Raw genomic sequence first — 21298 nt, forward strand, 5'->3', positions numbered from 1 at the left:
TGTCAACACCAGTCTTTCTGCTTCCTGCTAAAGTTGTTCACAAGGTTGGCATAAAAAACGGGTGTGTAGAAATCTTGTTGCTTTCAATAAGTTTTGACCACATAAATAAGAGACAAGTAGGGTGATGTATTTGACCATATCTTACCGCAATCATTTTAACCATCATCTATATCTACCACATTAAAGAGGGGCCGAATTTACAGATTCCACCTGGGCTTTTCCGGTGCTCATTAACAAGAACTAGATTTGTGTCTTGGGGGTATGGTTCGATGTGGGTGTGTTATGTTTGCTATATCATATCCCAGCAGTAATGTTTTTTTGTCCCTCTTGACAGTGTGAACGTGATTGGTCAGGGAATCCCATGCTTTGCGCGTACTGCATTTCCTGCTTTCTAAATGTAGCCATCTTTGAATGGAAAGTTGTGTGTCATGCCAACGTTAGCTCATGAGTGTGATGATGTTTGAGTTGGAGAAAACCCAAGCTGTTTAGAAAAAAACTATTGTTCTTTCAACATAACATTTGCGACGATGTCTTGTATATATTGTTGTCTAAATAAATCCGAGGCGCTCCAGGCTGTCTGTAAATAAATGGGCGGGTTGTAGGTTGATTCTGGTGAGCAATTGGATAGCTTGCACTGCAGCACACCGGGCAGCTGTGATCAGGATGATTTGATTACTGCCAGCCATGATTAGACTGTGCCAGGCAGTTGTCCCGTGTGGGCAGGATTTAAATTAAAACCTAACCCTCATTTAAGTCATGGCGACCTCAGTTACACAAATCTCACAAAACTCTGTTTTGGAATATACTGACTTTATGACCCAAATTATCTTACTTAGACTTTTTATTTCATTTTGGCACTGGAATAAATGTTTGAGTAATATAGATGCCAGATAGGCCGTTTTCAACCAGAGAAAATATTTTTTTGAATTCAGTTGCACTTTAAGGAGTTCTGACTTACTGCAGTGAGGTTGATCGTGTGTGGGGGTGGGTGGATGTGTGAGATGCGTGCGGGTGTGTATCCCAGTCTACCAAGGCAGCTATGGTACATGTGAACACTTTGGGCGCAATTAAGGACAAAAGACCTCTCAGCTGAGGAGAGAAACAGCATTAGCACATTCATGTCATACTCAATGCAAACCACAAATAAAGGATGATCATAAAAAGGCAGGTACTGCTCTAAAGAACGGCCATCTAAAACAATGACAGGGGCACTTATCACATTATTAATCCAGAACATCCATTACGAAATCATATACCCTTTATTCTCAGCCCACATACACACACTCTAACCACTCAGACAGACATGAGCATGCACACACACACACACATATATATCATGTCTGCTAGACAAAATATTTAATTCATCAAATCAAATCAAATGTTATTTGTCACATACACGTGCTTAGCAGATGTTATAGCGGGTGTAGTGAAATGCTTGTGCTTCTAGCTCCAACAGTGCAGTAATATCTAACAAGTAATATCTAACAATTTCACAACATATACCCAATACACACAAAACTAGTAAGTAATGGGATTTAAGAATATATACAGATATGGACAAGCAATGACAGAGCGGCATGGACTAAGATACAGTAGAATATTATAGAATAGAATGCAGTATATACATATGAGATGAGTAGTGCAAGATATGTAAACATTATTAAAGTGACTAGTGTTCCATTTCTTAAATTGGCCAGTGATTTCAATTGTCAGCAGCAGCCTCTAATGTGCTTGTGATGGCTATTTAACAGTCTGATGGCCTTGAGATAGAAGCTGTTTTTCATTTTCTCGGTCCCAGCTTTGATGCACCTGTACTGACCTCGCCTTCTGGATGATAGCGGGATGAACAGGCAGTGGCTTGGGTGGTTGAAAAAAAGAGGACTGAGCACGCCCCCATTCTCATCGACGGGGCTGTAGTGGAACAGGTTGAGAGCTTCAAGTTCCTTGGTGTCCACATCACCAACGAACTATCATGGTCCAAACACACCAAGACAGTCGTGAAGAGGGCACGACAAAGCCTATTCCCCCTCAGGAGACTGAAAAGATTTGGCATGGGTCCTCAGATCCTCAAAAAATTCTACAGCTGCACCATCGAGAGCATCCTGACTGGTTGCATCACCGCCTGGTATGGCAACTGCTTGGCCTCCGACCGCAAGGCACTACAGAGGGTAGTGCGTACGGCCCAGTACATCACTGGGGCCAAGCTTCCTGCCATCCAGGACCTCTATACCAGGCGGTGTCAGAGGAAGGCCCTCAAAATTGTCAAAGACTCCAGCCACCCTAGTCATAGACTGTTCTCTCTGCTACCGCACGGCAAGCGGTACCAGAGTGCCAAGTCTAGGTCCAAAAGACTTCTCAACAGCTTCTACCCCAAAGCCATAAGACTCCTGAACAGCTAATCATAGCTACCCGGACTATTTGCACTGCCCCCCCACCCCATCCTTTTTACGCTGCTGCTACTCTGTTAATTATTTATGCATAGTCACTTTAACTCTACCCACATGTACATATTACCTCAACTACCTCAACTAGCCGGTGCCCCCGCACATTGACTCTGCAACGGTACCCCCCTGTATATATAGCCTCCCTACTGTTATTTTATTTTACTTCTGTTCTTTTTTTTCTCAACACTTTTTTTGTTGTTGTTTTATTTTTACTTTTTTTGTTAAAAATAAATGCACTGTTGGTTAAGGGCTGTAAGCAAGCATTTCACTGTAATGTCTGCACCTGTTGTATTCGGCGCATGTGACCAATACAATTTGATTTGATTTGATTTGATGTCCTTGATGATCTTTTTGGCCTTCCTGTGACATCGGGCGCTGTATGTGTCCTGGAGGGTGGGTAGTTTGCCCACGGTAATGCGTTCGAAAGACCACACCACCCTCTGGAGAGCCCTGCGGTTGCGGGCGGTGCAGTTGCCGTACCAGGCGGTGATACAGCCTGACAGGATGGTCTCAATTGTGCATCTGTAAAAGCTTGTGAGGGTTTTAGGTGCTAAACCGAATTTCTTCAGCCTCCTGAGGTTGAAGAGGCTCTGTTGCGCCTTCTTCACCACACTGTCTGCGTGGGTGGACCATTTCAGTTTGTTGGTGATGTGTACGCCAAGGAACTTGAAGCTTTCCACCTTCTTCACTGCGGTCCCGTCGATGTGGATAAGGGGGTGCACCATCTGCCGTTTCCTGAAGTCCACAATCATCTCCTTTGTTTTGATGATGTTGAGTGAGAGGTTATTTTCCTGGCACCACACTCCCAGAGCCCTCACCTCCTCCCTGTAGGCGGTCTCGTCATTGTTGGTAATCAAGCCTACTACTGTTGTGTCGTCTGCAAACTTGATCATTGAGTTGGAGGCATGCTTGGCCACGCAGTCATGGGTGAACAGGGAGTATAGGTGAGCACGCACACTTTTGGGGCCCCAGTGTTGAGGATCAGCGAAGTGGAGATGTTGTTTCCTACCTTCACCACCTGGGGGCGGCCCGTCAGGAAGTCCAGGACCCAGTTGCACAGGGCGGGTTCGGACCCAGGGCCTCGAGCTTAATGATGAGCTTGGAGGGTACTATGGTGTTGAATGCTGAGCTATAGTCAATGAACAGCATTCTTACATAGGTATTCCTCTTGTCCAGATGGGATAGGGCAGTGTGATGGCGATTGCATCTTCTGTGGATCTATTGGGGCAGTAAGCAAATTTAAGTGGGTCTAGGCTGAGGTAAGGTAGAGGTAATATGATCCTTGACTAGTCTCTCAAAGTACTTCATGATGACAGAGGTGAGTGCTACAGGGCAATAGTCATTTAGTTCAGTTACCTTTGCTTTCTTGGGTACAGGAACAATGGTGGCCATCTTGAAGCATGTGGGAACAGCAGACTGGGAAAGGGAGAGATTGAATATGTCCATAAACACACCAGCCAGCTGGTCTGCGCATGCTCTGAGGACGCGGCTAGGGATGCCGTCTGGGCCGGCAGCCTTGCGGGGGTTAACATGCTTAAATGTCTTAATCACGTAGGCCATGGAGAAGGAGAGGCCACAGTCCTTGGTAGTGGGCCTCGTCAGTGGCACTGTGTTATCCTCAAAGCGGGCGAAGGTGTTTAGCTTGTCTGGAAGCGAGACGTCGGTGTTGGCGACGTAGCTGATATCCTTTTGTAGTCCGTGATTGCCTGTAGACCCTGCCACATTCGTCTTTTTTCTGAGCCGTTGAATTGCGACTCCACTTTGTCTCTATACTGATGTTTTGCCAGTATAATTGCCTTGCGGAGTGAGTAGCTACACTGTTTGTATTCTGCCATATTCCCAGTCACCTTGCCATGGTTGAATGTGGTGGTTCGCGCTTTCAGATTTGCACGAATGCTGCCATCTATCCACGGTTTCTGGTTAGGGTAGGTTTTTAAAAGTCACAGTGGGCACAACATCACCTATACACTTCCTGATAAACTCAGTCAACGTTTCAGTGTATTCTTCTAAATTATTTTCGGAAGCTACCCGGAACATATCCCAGTCCGCGTGATCAAAACAATCTTGCAGTGTGGATTCCGATTGGTCAGACCAGCATTGAATAGTCCTTAGCATTGGTACTTACTGTTTGAGTTTCTGCCTATAGGAAGGGAGAAGCAAAATGGAGTCGTGGTCAGATTTGCCGAAAGGAGGGTGGGGTAGGGCCTTATAACCATCCCGGAAGATCGAATAGTAATGGTTGAGGATCTTGGCAGCGTGAGTACAACAGTCGATATGTTGATAGAACTTCGGCAGCCTAGTCCTCAATTTTGTTTTGTTAAAATCCCTGGCTACAATAAATGCAGCCTCAGGATATATGGTTTCCAGTTTGCATAAGGTCCAGTGAAGTTCTTTGAGGGCCGTCGTGGTATCGGCTTGAGGGGGGATATACACGGCCGTGACTATAACTGAAGAAAATTATCTTGGGAGATAATACGGTCTGCATTTGATTGTGAGATATTCTAGGTCGGGTGAACAGAAGGACTCGAGTTCCTGTATGTTACAGAATGTTTTCCTGCATTTGGGGACATATTTACTTGACAATGCACCATTTTAATTTCCCGTTGCAGAGAGAGGCAGCTACAGCATTTCCAGATGAGGCCTTTGTCTGCCACAGGCATTAGGCCCAATGATCACTGTGTAACAACTACACTGACATAGCCAACGCTCTTCTATACCTCTTTACAACAAAATAATATCCAATTTAAATGAAATCAAGTCTGGCAAAAATAAACACAGACCACTAATAGCTTTTTTGGATCCACGGCATTATAAGCAGAAATAATTAGCAAGTAGACCTATAAAAAAGGCATTGTACTGCAATAGGGGAACGATAACTAAAACTGCACCCACTCATACAGGAAATATTGGAAGAGAAGTTTGCATGTTTTTTTTGTCTCCATCTGTGCGTGGATAAGGAAAGTGATAAGCAATGTCATACTGTTGTCTGTTGGCGATGGAAGAAGGGTTTCATTGGTGTGCGTGGTAAAGAGCTCTATTTTCGAGTCGTCCAACAAACGCCTGAAGTTTGCGTTGGCACTTGGATTGGAACCGGTGCTTTGGTCAGATGACATGAAAATATTACTCTTTGGCCATGCACACAAGTGGTGGATAGGTCAGTATTTTAATTACAATATATCTCAGTATTTGATTAATTTATTTTATACAGTCATTTTTGCTCATCTTTATCAAGAGTGTCAATAATTTCAGACCCCTCTGTATAACACAGACCCCAATACACCCAGTCCTGCCTGACATGGAAGCCAAAACAGAATAGTAATCAAAACAAAAAATGTAAAGCTCCTTTTTCGGTGATAAAAAAAGTAGACATTTACAACACAGCCCTCCGGCACCGGACTAGCTGAAACCTGAGGTAAGACCAAATAAAATCATCTCGAGAGAGACATTTATTTAACCCCTCTAAGGAGCCTATGCTGTACAGGTACGGTATGTGTGTGAGGTGTATTGTATTGTCTGGGCACATTCAGTTAACAACCCCATTAACGGTGTCACGAAGGAACCCTGGGGCAAAGATAACATAAATTCTCACTTTAGTGGCCATTACAGAGTGGCAAAAGCATTGCAACACTCATGATATAGGAGGGTTGAGTGTGCGGTGAGGCTTAGGCCCCAGCTGAGAGGGAAGCATAGTGTCACTGAATGTTTGCTTCCCGATTGCTGCCTGTATGTTGCCTTTTTGCTGGTCACATGCAGCTGTTGTTCCCCTGGACTCTCCTGTGTCTCATTCCAGAAATGTGCTCCCTTCCATCTGCCCTCATTTACACTCCTTCACTGATCTGATAGGACTGGATATTATGTGAAACTAATATGGCGTACAACTAGGTGCTAGGGGAGCTATTGCTTACACCAACCCAGTTGTCTCAGTGAGATCCATGAAGGGAAGTGAACGAGGACAGAGGGAAGGTAACATGGTCAGGGAATTAGATGCAGCCGGGTTTCCTGGCAGGTGTGTCAGACCACCGGGGTTGTTTATCTGCTTTTCTCAGGCCTCTCTTCCCCCATAGTGCCCAGGCCGGTCAGGACCTGCCACTCTCCATGTGCCTCCAATCTATGTAGGAGAAAGCAACAACTTTCTCTGCTCACTGCTCACCAACGATAACATTCACTATGCACAGACTCAACAAGAAAGGTCAGTGATTTTTCTCTAATCCTTGGGCATTGAATCCTAATGCAATACAAGGGTCTATATGGTGCCCATTTGTGTGTGATTCCCTTCAGCATATCGACTATTTACCCCTGAGAAAGAAGGAGATTTAAACTAGGTTAAAGTTAGAATCCTTAATTTAAACAATAACAAAGCAGAAATCCTGCCTCTGTTTTGGTAAAATGCTGAGGGATGGGCATGGAGAAATGTAACTACTATCAAATTAATAGACAGAGCTATGAATGCAAGGATCTACCATACGTGATATCAAAATTATAGTTTTAACCATGTTTCGAGGCTATAAAATGTGTTTACATTTACATTGTTCACAAACACTGGAGTAAAACAAGCTTATATTTAGGGTTTTGATGGGGGTACGACAGTTAATAAGCTATATTCTTCAAAAATCAAATAGGTATAATTAATTTATAAATCAAAAATTAGATGTAGCAACTGAGGATTCCAGCTTAATTAAAAACACAAAAGATGGTAGAGGGAAGCATAGATCTTACCTGATGTGGATTAGAATTCCATGATGCTGTTAACTGATGCAAGCAGTAGAATCAGTTAAAAACAGATAAAAAATACATCTTAAGGAACAGCGGGGACTGTTAAGAGACACACACACACACACACACAGGCACAGACACACGCATAAGACACGCACTCTACACACACATGGATTTTGTATTGTGGATATGTGGTTGTAGAGTAGTGGCCTGAGGGAACACACTTAATATGTTGTGAAAAGTGTTATGAAATGTAATGTCATGTAATATTTTAAATTGTATGCCTTAATGTTGCTGGACCCCAGGAAGAGTAGCTGCTGCCTTGGCAACTGCTAACGGGGATCCTTAATAAATTCAAATACAAAGAAGCAGTCCATCCATAACATCATAAATACATAGTGCCTTCAGAAAGTATTCATACCCCTTGACATATTCCAAATTGTTGTATTACAGACTGAATTAAAATGTGATTAAATCTATACTTTTTTTTCACCCATCTACACACAATACCCCATAATGACAAATTTATTGAAAATGAAATACAGAAATATCTCATTTACACAAGTATTCACACCCCTGAGTCAATACATGTATGAATCACCTTTTACATCGATTACAGCTGTATGTCTTTCTGGGTAAGTCTCTAAGAGCTTTGCACACCTGGATTGTAAAATTCTTCAAGCTCTGTCAAGTTGGTTGTTGATCATTGCTAGACAGCCATTTAAGTCTTGCCATAGATTTAAGTAGATTTAAGTCAAATTTAACTAGGCCACTCCGGAACATTCAATGTCATCATGGTAAGCAACCCCAGTGTAGATTTGTCCTTGTGTTTTAGGTTATTTTCCTGCTGAAAGGTGAATTCATCTCCCAGTGTCTGTAAGAAAGCAAAATGAACCAGGTTTTCCTCTAGGATTTTGCCTGTGCTTAGCTCTATTCCGATGACAAGCATACCTATAACATGATGCAGCCACCACCATGCTTGAAAATATGAAGAGTGGTAGTCAGTGATGTATTGGATTTGCCCCAAACATAACGCTTTGTATTCAGGACACAACGTTAATTTATTTTCCAAATGTTTGCAGTTTTACTCCAGTAAATTATTGCAAACAGGATGCATGTTTTGAAATATTTTTATTCTGTACAGGCTTCCTTCTTTTCCCTCTGTCATTTTGGTTAGTATTGTGGAGAGCCATCCTCACTTTTCTCCTATCACAGCCATTAAACTCTAACTGTTTTAAAGTCACCATTGGCCTCATGGTGAAATCCAGGAGCGATGTTCTTCCTTTCCAGCAACTTAGCTAGGAAGGACGCCTGTATCTTTGTAGTGACTGGGTGTATTGATACACCATCCAAAGTGTAAGTAATAACTTCACCATGCTCAAAGGGATATTCAATGTCTGCTTTTTTGTTTTTACCCATCTACCAATAGGTGCCCTTCTTTGCGAGGCATTGGAAAACCTCCCTGGTATTTGTAGTTGAATCTTTGTTTGAAATTCCCTGCTCGACTGAGAGACCTTACAGATAATTGTATGTGCGGAGTACAGAGATTATGTAGTCATTCAAAAAATAATGTTAAACACTAGTATTGCACACAGAGTGAGTCCAAGCAACTTATTATGTGACTTGTTAAGCACATTTTCACTCCTGAACTTATTTAGGCTTTCCATAACAAAGGGGTTTAACACTTATTGACTGAAGACATTTCAGCTTTTCATTTGTAATTCATTTGTCAAAATAATTCCACTTATGGGGTATTGTGTAGGCCAGTGACATCTCAATTTAATCAATTTTAAATTCAGGCTGCAACAACAAAATGTGGAAAAAGTCAAGGGGTATGAATACTTTCTGAAGGCACTGTATCTCAGAACAAACCATGATGAATAGTTTCTCCTTGGAACACATGTATTATGATTCCCTACACATAGCTACACAGGCTGCTTTAACTAATCAGTATTGAGGATATGTCCTCCTTGTAGATCCCTCCTTCCTCCAGTAGTCCCAAATGGCACCCTATTACCTATATAGTGCACTACTTTTGCAGAGCCCTATTGCTCCTGGTCAAAAGTAGTGCACTAAATAGGGTGCCATTTGGGACGGGAAACCCTGTGAGCCAAGTGATGATTCGCTAGTCTCAGACATATGGGAGGGAGTGGACCAGTTTCCACCAAACAAACACCCAGGGGACCAATATTTCCCTGACACAGAACCTGGTGCGTATTCCCCCAATTCATTGAGGCAGTAAGGTCTTCAAGATGACAATGCTCTCCACTCTTAGTGGTAAGCCATTGACAAGAATAGGGAATTAATATAGGGAATTAAGCAAATGGCTCAGGTAAATATGGAGAGAGCATCCCAATCCAATCATTTATCAATTTTAAACCTATAAGAACACATTATCGCTTGCAGCGCTCAATGTAAATCGGAGGCCACTGTGACATTGCTTTTCCCAGTAATCTCTCCGCTGTTCAATTATGTATAGGCATGTTGACCCTATCAAAAAATCAATTACTGACAGGTTGACAACACCCTGCCTCATTCCAGAGGCCTCAGCACAGCTGTCTGTGGTTATCTCTAGTCAACACACTCCATACCATGGTTTAAAACAACAGTGCGGTCTTAACTGAATTCTCACTGCTTTGAGAAATACCTAGCCTGCTGATATTACCATAGACATTTAAACATGGACAAATTGTGTCAGATAAGTTGATTTTCCTTAGAGGTAGGAAGGTTAATGGAAAGGAAAAGTCCCATGAGCAGCACTTAGTGACAGAACATTCTCAGCTTACTACTTCAACTCGCTGACTGTCTTTAGTCTGTGACCAACTCTGAGTTTCTCCTCTCCCCTCCCCTGTCCTCTCTTCTCCCCTCCTCTCCTCTCCGCTCTCCTCCCTGTGCCTCAGTCTGGTTAACTCAAGGGCATTGTAGCGCCTCTTATCTGTGGCTGTGATTCATCAGCCTGTTTGGTAAATAAGAGATGTTATCATCACGGTGCTCTCGGTGGCATTGAAGGCCCATGTCCTAATCAATAACATCCCATTCTTCATAGATCTGCTGCTTTGATTAGCTTGGCCTAATCCAATACACAATTTGGCTGTCCATTACCAGAGCAGGACAAAGCAGTGTTGAGCATGTTGTTATCAGTGGTGGTTATGAGTTTAGTGCTGATATACACCTAGCTGGCTATGCAGCAGGCCGGGCGTGAGATGAGGACAGGACAATCTCAGCCAGGCTCTTTTAATTGCAAATCCACCCGGGCCTCCTTCTGATGCAGAACCCATTGGTTTTATAGCCTAGGCAAGGCAACACTGCAGGCGGTTAAGTGCAGGAGAAGGTAAAAAAGGTAAAAAACCGTTCCCCGAATATAGCTTAAAGGCAGAGCGAGGTAAAAAGGAATAACTTTTTTATTTATTTTTTACACTGGGCGTTCTTGAATCAGAATCTGTGAAATTGTGAAGATAATGTGTTAGGTGTACCATGTGGGGAGGCGGTGCTCCGTCTGGAGGGAGCTCAACGAGCAGACGGTTATTCACGTGAGAATGCAGATGAGCTGAACAAGTATGAACCGAGTTAATGAATACAAAACTGCTTTCAAATCCTACATCAGACCTGATCTACTCAGGGTTTACAAAGACCATACTTCCTTTACAGTAGGAAAACAACACATTGGCTCTATGAAATTGAAAGGATAATATCAAGTTTATAACCTTATGAAATAAGCAATATGAGCCATTATGGTACCGTTAACATGACAAAGAATTACCCCATGGGTTTAGCTAGGAACTTTATTGTGGAGTTAACAGACATTGATTGGTCAATAGGTTGACAGACCCTCTGTACAGGTAGTTTAACCTCTCATAACAACAACCTTTCACCGCCAATCCCAGTGCAATGGGTGATATTCCCTTTATTTTGGTAATTTGCATACAATTATAAAAATACAGTGCTTGGTTTGGAGCTCATGGAATCCATTTTAGAAATAAATAATTTAATTTGATGACAATAATTCAGCATTCAGCATCAGATTTTTGGCTCCTTCCACTTAAAAAAGAACATCAGGCACTTCACTTTTTGTTGTTGTTAGATAATGCTCCATTCTGATCTCTGAAATAAATAAATTAGGTTGCCTCTTGCTAACCATTGGATGTAGCATAAAGCAAGTTTGTTAATAAAACCCAAACAGTGAACTTTTCCCTAATACTTTTCCCATGTACTGCCTGACTCACACAGAGCAAAAATAATCAAAGTTCTGACTTTTATTTCCCCCCATTATCAGTCACACAGCAATTTCACAGAACAGCAATCGCACAATAACTGAACTCCCAGAAGCAATTAAACAGGCTTTTCTGCAGAGGGACCTTCATGAATACCAGAAAGACTCCTTCCCCTTTTGAGAAGCCACTAATCAGAGCACATTCCAGACGAGGTGTCACATCAGTTGTGTTCTCCCAGAAAGCCCTTCAGGAAACAGAACTAAAGTGAAGGCTTCTAATCAACACAACCTGCTCTATAGGCTGCATCCAAAATTGTACCCTATTCCCTACATAGTGCACTGTGGGCCCAGGTCAAAAGTAGTGCACTATATAGGAAATAGGGTGCCATTTGTGACCCAAACCTAGTCTGTTCTGCACGTCCCTCTCTGACACCAGCCTGATGGGGCTTAATTGGGCTGAACATACCATCTCCTTTATATCACGCAACGTGATAACTTCAACACAACTTCACAAATTACTTGTTGACGTTATGAGGGCAAGTTGGAGTGTTTTTTGCAGGTTTCGGGTGACGGATAGAATATGTAGTAAAAAAAAAATAATCTATTAAATGTTTTCTGATCTCTGGTGGCCTAATTGTTGCTTAACTTTAACTGTCTTTGGAAACATAAAAAAAAAGACAACTGCCTATAGACTGAAAAGTATCTGTAGTAACAATATGTATGCTACATGTACAGTACTGTATCAAGTCGAAGATTATCATATTCACATAATGTCATAATTTCCCAAAACAAATATGCAGTGTTGATTGCAAGCCCATGATCCCACACATGGTCACAGTGAATCCAGATCCCCTCTCACTATGCAGTAGTTAGACTGGGAGATGATAGTGATGATGCTTCTTACAGAGTAAAATATCACATAGAACTATAGAAAATAGGAAAACTATGGGATTATAGCCCTCAAATTCAACTGCGGACCTCGAAGCCAGTTCCACTGCTTTTTTTCATTCTTCCCCTCAATCAGGGACTGATTTAGGCCTGGGACACAAGATGGTTGCAATGAATTATCAGGTAAGAACAGAAAACCAGCAGTACTCCAGTCCTCCAGGGTAGGATTTGAATACCCTTGGATTATAGGATCTCTGACTTCTTACCAGTGTTCTGATCCATGTACTCCCGGGACACATGTTCATTCTGGTGCACCCATTCTCCATTACACTTGAAGAAGATCTGAAGGGCAGGCACAGCCCGACACAGCAGCTTGATTGGGTTGCTCTTGATGATGTAGGCATCTTCTGGCTCCTTCATGAAGTGAGGCAGGGTACCTGGGACTGACGGTAGGGAGTCTGGCAGGATGTCACCTGTGGCTCCTGCAAAGAGAGAGACTGATTTAACTATCCAATCAAATTTATTTATTTGACAAACCTTTTTCAGATCAGCAGTTGTCACAAAGTGCTTTATGGATACCCAGCCTAAATCCCCAAAGAGCAACCAATGCAGTGTTCTTCTGGGTGACCATGACTGATATTCAAAACAAAACCCAGCGCTGATAGATATGTTAAGCTATTCGCTAATATTTTGAGCTAAAGGAAAGTAATTCAAACTACTCTTCTATGATGTGTCCTAGAATTAAATGATGCTTGGAAAAATTATGTTTCTCAAAGAGGCAAAAAAGTGTCACTTAACTTGGGGTCTATAGGAACAAACGATCTTTCACATACTGAGGCAGTATTTGGATTCACTATACTCCATGTTCATATTGAAAATCTGTAATTCCCTGCGGACAATGTTTGCATTTCTCATTCATCGCAAGCTAAAATGGACAGAAAATAAGAATACAATAACAACTTCAGCAATTCTCTTCCAATCTAGTCGAAATCAGTCTTTTCAGAGCAATTTGTGGATGAATGAAATCAGAATAGACCACCAAGCACAGAGGCATTGGGAGAGGACTGATTACTAGCACTGTGACTGTTGAGCTGTGTCACACTCTGGCTCTGGGACTTTTATGTTTAGTCAGGGTGTGTAGATTTCCGTGTGTTTTGTACTGTGTGTAGTGTCTAGGTGTTCGCGTTCTATGTTTGGTCAGTGACTCCCAATCGGAGGTAACGAGTGTCAGCTGTCGGCTCGTTATCTCTGATTGGGAGCCATATTTAAAATGTCTGTGTTCACCTTGTGGTTGTGGGTTTTTGTTCTATGTTCAGTCGGTGTACTGAGGACGTTACGGATCGTGTTTTGTTTTGTCGTGTATTCAACATTAAAGTCATCATGTTCACTCCCAACGCTGCGCTTTGGTCCTACTTCATTGGCGATCGTGACAGAAAAACCCACCACAACGAGACCAAGCAGCAGTTGGATAACGAGTGGTGGAGCCAGAAGAGCGAAGGTTGGGAGAGGACATTAGAGGCCTGGTCCACGGGGAGGAGAGACCCCCAGAAAATTTTTAGGGGGGGGCTCACGACGTCGGGGCAGCAGGAGTACGGGATTGAGGAGTGCAGAAGGTTGGCAGAGGAGGCCGCCAGGTTAAGGGGGCCACTGGTCACGAAGGGGAAGGAAGGTGTGGAGGCAGGGCGAAAGGTACTGGGGTGTGTTACCAGTCCGGTCCGGCCCGTTCCTGATCCCCGTGGAGGGCCAGGGGTGTGTGTCCCCAGCGCGGTCCTGTCTGTTCCTGCTCCCCGCACCAAGTCTGTGGTGCGTTTCGTCAGCCCTGTCCGGCCCGTGCCTGCTCCCCGCACCAAGCCAAGGATGCGCGTCGCCAGCCCGGCCCGGCCTGTTCCTGCTCCCCGCACCAAGTCTGTGGTGCGTTTCGTCAGCCCTGTCCGGCCCGTGCCTGCTCTCCGCACCAAGGCTGTGGTACGTGTCACCAGCCCGGTTCGGCCTGTTCCTGCTCCCCGGCTCAAGTCTGTGGTGCATCTTGTCAGCCCTGTCCGGCCTGTTCCTGCTCCACGCACCAGGCCAAGGGTGCGTTTCGTCAGCCCTGTCCGGCTCGTTCCTGCTCTCCGCACCAAGTCTGTGGTGCGCGTTGCCAGCCCATTCCGGTCCGTTCCTGCTCCACGCACCAAGCCAGGGGTGTGTATCGTCAGCCCGGTCCGGTCCGTTCCTGTTCCACGCACCAAGCCAGGGGCGCGTGTCGTCAGTCCGGTTCCGGCCAGCGGGGCTGGACAGGACCAGGGGTACTTTGGGGGGTTGGAGAGGAAGTGGGGAGGAAGCCCGGAGCCGGAGCCGCCGCCGAGGAGGAATGCCCACCCAGCCCTCCCCTGTTTGCTTGTATTTAGGCGCGGTCGCAGTCCGCGCCTTTAGGGGGGGGTACTGTCACACTCTGGCTCTGGGACTTTTATGTTTAGTCAGGGTGTGTAGATTTCCGTGTGTTTTGTACTGTGTGTAGTGTCTAGGTGTTCGCGTTCTATGTTTGGTCAGTGACTCCCAATCGGAGGTAACGAGTGTCAGCTGTCGGCTCGTTATCTCTGATTGGGAGCCATATTTAAAATGTCTGTGTTCACCTTGTGGTTGTGGGTTTTTGTTCTATGTTCAGTCGGTGTACTGAGGACGTTACGGATCGTGTTTTGTTTTGTCGTGTATTCAACATTAAAGTCATCATGTTCACTCCCAACGCTGCGCTTTGGTCCTACTTCATTGGCGATCGTGACAAGCTGGACTGCATCTTATCTCCGCCGCAAGCCCTCCTCTTTGTGCAAAGAATGTCTTTGTGAAGATGCCAATATGCCCAATATGTCCCTACTTGAGCGCACAATTCATAAATCAGGTTATTCCTTCAAGTCAGTTCAGCAAGCAGCTGGCACATGTTTGACTGTCATTCTACCTTATGGTTCCTCATTGATTTAATAGAGAGGGAGGGAAACATTGATCTAACAACAAGGCTACACAATATTAGATGGGTTTTTAGTTCAAGATACAATGAGGGGAAAAAGTATTTGATCCCCTGCTGATTTTGAAGGTTTGCCCACTGACAAAGACATGATCAGTCTATAAATGACGTATAATCAACGTCATTTTTAGCATACATTAATTTTATTTATTTTTCATATGTGGGAATCGAACCCACAACCCTGGCGTTGCAAACGCCATGCTCTACCAACTGAGCTACATCCCTGCCGGCCATTCCCTCCCCCACCCTGGACGACGCTGGGCCAATTGTGCGACGCCCCCTGGGTCTCCCGGTCGCGGCCGGCTACAACAGAGCCTGGATTCAAACCAGGATCTCTAGTGGCACAGCTAGCACTGCGATGCAGTGCCTTAGACCACTGCGCCACTCTGGAGGCGCATTCCTCCTCCTCCAAACACGGCGAGTTGAGTTGATGCCAAAGAGCTCAATTTTGGTCTCATCTGACCACAACACTCAGTTCTCCTCTGAATCATTCAGATGTTCATTGCAAACTTCAGACGGGCCTGTATATGTGCTTTCTTGAGCAGGGGGACCTTGCGGGCGCTGCAGGATTTCAGTCCTTCACGGTGTAGTGTGTTACCAATTGTTTTCTTGGTGACTATGGTCCCAGATGCCTTGAGATCATTGACAAGATCCTCCCGTGTAGTTCTGGGCTGATTCCTCATCGTTCTCATGATCATTGCAACTCCACGAGGTGAGATCTTGCATGGAGCCCCAGAGATTGACAGGTCTTTTGTGTTTCTTCCATTTGCGAATAATCGCACCAACTGTTGTCACCTTCTCACCAAGCTGCTTGGCGATGGTCTTGTAGCCCATTCCAGCCATGTGTAGGTCTACAATCTTGTCCCTGACATCCTTGGAGAGCTCTTTGTTCTTGGCCATGGTGGAGAGTTTGGAATCTGATTGATTGATTGCTTCTGTGGACAGGTGTCCTTTATACAGGTAACGAGCTGCGATTAGGAGCACTCCCTTTAAGAGTGTGCTCCTAATCTCAGCTCGTTACCTGTATAAAAGACACCTGGGAGCCAGAAATCTTTCTGATTGAGAGGGCCATGTACTGTCAAATCTTGGGTGAGAACCTCCTTCCCTCAGCCAGGGCATTGAAAATGGGTCGTGGATGGGCATTCCAGCATGACAATTACCCAACACACACAGCCAAGGCAACAAAGGAGTGGCTCAAGAAGAAGCACATTAAGGTCCTGGAGTGGCCTAGCCAGTCTCCAGACCTTAATCCCATAGAAAATCTGTTGAGGGAGCTGAAGGTTCGAGTTGCCAAACATCAGCCTCGAAACCTTAATGACTTGGAGAAGATCTGCAAAGAGGAGTGGGACAAAATCCCTCCTGAGATGTGTGCAAACCTGGTGGCCAACTACAAGAAACTACTCTCACTGTTCAAATAAACCTACCATTAAAATATTAGACTGATCATTTATTTGTTAGTGGGCAAACATACAAAATCAGCAGGGGATCAAATACTTATTTCCCTCACTGTAGATCTGGGATGCATTCCCAAATGGCACCCTACTGTATTCCCTTCACATTATTCCCTTTTAGTGCACTACTTTCGATCTATGGGCTATAAAGGGAATAGGGTGTCATTTTAGGCAAAGTTGTGGACTCTTCATGTGAAGCCTCTAGTTCAGGACAGCCCTCTACTACTGGGCCCAGAACAATAAGGAGGAACAGGACGTCATCACTGGGCTAATCCCAGAATTAAACCTCAATCCCATCAAGGATGATATGGTTAAGCCATTCAGAGCTGTACCGTAAAAGCCCATGAAAGCTATTATGTCCACCATCAAATCCAATTTTGTCCACTGAAATCTAATCACCCAGCCCCACTTTCTACCACCACAAATGTGGTCGTGTCTAATAGATAAATCAATGAATGCTATAGTGCTATAGTGCACTCACCAAATGCAGTAAATACACAGATTATAGTGTAAACACACAACAAAACATCTGAGTCCAGGACTCAATTCAAGGCCAGATTGGGGTTCATACTTTCAGAAATTACCCTGGACTTTGAGATAGGATTTTGCAAGGCCTTTTGGACTACATTCTCACGACTTGTCGCACACAGTTTGCCAAGACAATTCTGTCATTATTGACTGCAGTCATAAAGGCCTTGAGCACCAAATTTGTATTTTATAAAGGGAAAAATACAAATGTGTAGGTTGCCGTAGTTTTGACAAAGAAATTGATGAATTAAAGTATAAGAGTAAACTCTCTCAGAAAAACTATTATGTAACTGTGTTATGTTCAAGAACCTTGAAAAAAAAAACATTAGTTTCACATTGTTATGTTGTTGAGTACAGGAATGAATCCAAGCACATATTCTCGCAATGCATAAATCAATTATGCTTTTGACCATATGTTTCCTAGACAGACCTAGAAGAAGACCTTAAAAAACAAGTGACAATGTAGTTATGAAGGATGGAAAGAGACAGAAAGAATCAGGCAAGCACAAAAGAGACGGAGACACACTAACCCGTAATCTTCCCAGATCATTGAGTGACAAGTTGAAAATTGTTTCAAGCAGAAAATTAAATTATGTTATTTCTGCTACATGAGGTGGGTTGGAGGGGGAAGGGGGTATACAACCTGTAGAATTAATTCATTACTCCAAACCTGAAAGGCAGCGGGGCCAATACTGACACATCCTATGTAAAATTGATTCCTGACAGATTGTTAATTTCTATGTTACTGATGCCTTTGCTTGTCCTCCTCTCAAATGGCAAACAAGTGCTCCTTTTCAGGCAGCCATTTTGTTCTACCATAAAATAAGAGAACACAATGGGACGAAATCATTAACTATTTTTATACAGCACGTGAGTGGAAAATCCCCATATTTACTCCTATGATATTTCCCCCCCAGCCTTTTATCTCTTTGTCCATGTATCACAACAAGTGGGGAAGTATGTACATGTTGTGTCTATGAACTACTCCCTTTCCTTAGTCTGTGGTTGTGTCAAACCAGGCCTACCTTCACTCATCAGCTTAGTTTGCAGGTCATTTATTGGAATAGTGAGTTATGGCAAAACTATCATCATAATCCTTTTCATCCACCATTGACAAGTGTATAGAAAAATCACCCTTTTACAGAGATGTGGACTCTAGTCACGTGACTCTAGTACTACTCGAGTCATACATTTTGCGACTTGAGACTTGGCAAAAAAACAAAATAACTTGCCACTCGACTTCGAATTGAGCATCTATGACTCGTGACTTAACTGGGACTTGAGCTGTATGACTCGAGAGACTTGGGAGAATTGTTTAGATTTCCCCATCCCGAAAGGGCATCACCCTCCTCTCATCCTCTAACCTCCTGTCGCATCACCTTCTTTTTTTAGCCAACCAACCTCCACAGACCTCTCAACGCGCACCCAGTGGGCGGGAATGGGAAAACAACACTTGACTCGAATTTGACATTTCTCGATGTCACTCAAACTATCTGTCAACGCTAGCAGAGAGAAAGAGGCGAAGCGAGAGGGTCCACTGCCATCAATCTGTCCACGTGGGAATACAGCGATAAGCAGAACGATAAGCAGACCGCCTTCCTTCGCGCCTTTGGGACAACGATTCCCATTGTTAAGGGCGGAGACAAGACCATCTCGTCATTATATATAGTATCTCTGACGTTAGTCTGTAATCATCATGGCATCAACTGGATCTTTCCCAAAAATAGTTTCATTCGGTTTCACAGACTACGTGGTGGTGGGGAAAAAAATGACTGCAGTGTGTAAAACATAAAGAAAATAAGAATGTAATTGCTGTGTGAGCTAGCTAACGTGAGGTAATGTTCTGGAACTTACCAACGTTAGCTAGCTAGCTTGCAATGGCTCCCCCTACCATGTGTCCAAAGTGGACAGCACATTTAGATTGTTGTTTTGTTTTTGACATCCCTATGTAGGCCTACTATTAAAACATTTAAAAAAGTTTATGTAAATACAGACAATTACCTATTGAATAATATCAGTTTTCTTAACGTTATGCTCACTCATGAATTCAACAAAAAATTATGGTGAGGTGGATATTTGATCATCTCCATCATATAAAACAAATGAACAAATAGTAGTATTTTATAGCTTTGATGAATACCAGAAGAGCAAGACAATCAGCAGTGACCCTCATCAGCCTCACATCTCCCAATTCATAGAGACACGCTCTGGTCAACTGTACAACACCAACCATCCACAGCAAAAAGCTATCACCAATTCCATAATGTCAGACCTGATTGTGGATTGCAACATGCCCCTATCCATCATTGAACACAAGAGCTTTCGTCACTTTTTGTCATTGTTTGATAGCAAATACGCCCCAGTGTGTCGCAGAACCGTAAGCGCCAAGATTGACAACCTGGTTGCCGACAGGCAGACAAAACTCAAAGATCAGATGGCACAAGCTGACCGCATCTGTCACGGTAGACATATGGTCTGACAGAAAAATGAGAGGATTCCTTGGGGTCACTACCCACTCGATTGAAATGGAGAATGAGGTCGTACAACTGAAGTCCAATCTGTTGGCATGTAACCGCTTTACAAGAGCAAACACAGGGGAATGAATATGAGAGAAGTTTGAGGGCTTATGTGACAAATATGGGCTCAAACGCAAGCTAGATTACATAACATGAAAAAGGAGTTCACAGTGTGCTTCCCAACTGAAGAGGAAGAGGCTGTCCATGATGATCACCACATAGATGAACCAGACATATGGAATGACCTGGAAGTTGAAGAACCGGAGGCCATCGACAACTTTGGGTAAAAATGGTCAACAACAACGTTTAGTGTTTTGCACAAGAAGTGCATTCGGAAAGAATTTAGACCCCTTGACTTTTTCCACATTTTGTTACGTTACAGCGTTATTCTAAAATGGATTAAATAAATACAAATCCTCAACCTACACACAGTACCCCATAATGACAAAGTGAAAACAAGTTTTTAGAAATGTTTCTATTGATCATCCTTGAAATGTTTCTACAACTTGATTGGAGTCCACCTGTGGTAAATTCAATTGATTGGACATGATTTGGAAAGGCACACACCTGTTGAAATAAGGTCCCACATAGTTGACAGTGCATGTCAGAGCAAAAAACAAGTCAAGAGGTCAAAGGAATTGGCTGTAGAGCTCCGAGACGGGATTGTGTCGAGACACAGATCTGGGGAAGGGTACCAAAACATTTCTGCAGCATTGAAGGTCCCCAAGAACACAGTGGCCTCCATCATTCTTATTGGAAGAGGTTTGGAACCACCAAGACTCTTCCTAAAGCTGGCCGCCCAGCCAATCTGAGCAATCGGGGGAGAAGGGCCTTGGTCAGGGAGGTGACCAAGAACCTGATGTTCACTCTGATAGAGCTCCAGAGTTCCTCTGTGGAGATGGGAGAACCTTCCAGAAGGCCAACCATCTCTGTAGCACTCCGCCAATCAGGCCTTGGTAGAGTGGCCAGACGGAGCCACTCCTTAGTAAAAACCACATTACAGCCCGCTTGGAGTTTGCCAAAAGGCACCTAAAGGACTCAGACCATGAGAAACAAGATTCTCTGGTCTGATGAAACCAAGATTGAACTGTATGGCCTGAATGCCAAGCGTCATGTCTGGAGGAAACCTGGCACCATCCCTACCGTGAAACATGGTGGTGGCAGCATCATGCTGTGGGGATGTTTTTCAGCGGCAGGGACTGGGAGACAAGTCAGGATTGAGTGAAAGATGAATGGAGCAAAGTACAGGGAGATCCTTGATGAAAACCTGCTCCAGAGTGCTCAGGACCTCAGACTGGTGTGAAGGTTCACCTTCCAACAGGACAACGACCCTAAACACAGCCAAGACAATGCAGGAGTAGCTTCGGGACAAGTCTCTGAATGTCCTTGAGTGGCCCAACCAGAGCCCGGACTTGAACCTGATCGAACATCTCTTGAGAGACCTGTAAATTGCTGTGCAGCGACACTCCCCATCCAACCTGACAGAGCTTGTGAGGATCTACAGAGAAGAATGAGAGAAACTCCCCAAATACAGGTCTGTCATGCTTGTA

At 43.9% G+C, this 21298-nt stretch overlaps 1 protein-coding gene across 1 annotated transcript in view; it reads right to left on the reverse strand.

The window, feature by feature from the left end:
* Positions 1-21298, reverse strand: part of LOC311144487 (netrin receptor UNC5D-like) — a gene marked incomplete at both ends in the record, with an annotated part of 243161 nt that overhangs the window by 77034 nt on the left and 144829 nt on the right. Inside the window, one exon of the mRNA XM_084180513.1 lies at positions 12522-12737. Within this exon, the coding sequence (XP_084036639.1) occupies positions 12522-12737 (216 nt within the window). The remainder of the gene's footprint in view (positions 1-12521; positions 12738-21298) is intronic.

Source organism: Coregonus lavaretus (genome assembly GCF_964263955.1).
Source record: "Coregonus lavaretus genome assembly, chromosome: 17".
In the NCBI taxonomy this organism is placed as follows: Eukaryota; Metazoa; Chordata; class Actinopteri; order Salmoniformes; family Salmonidae; genus Coregonus; species Coregonus lavaretus.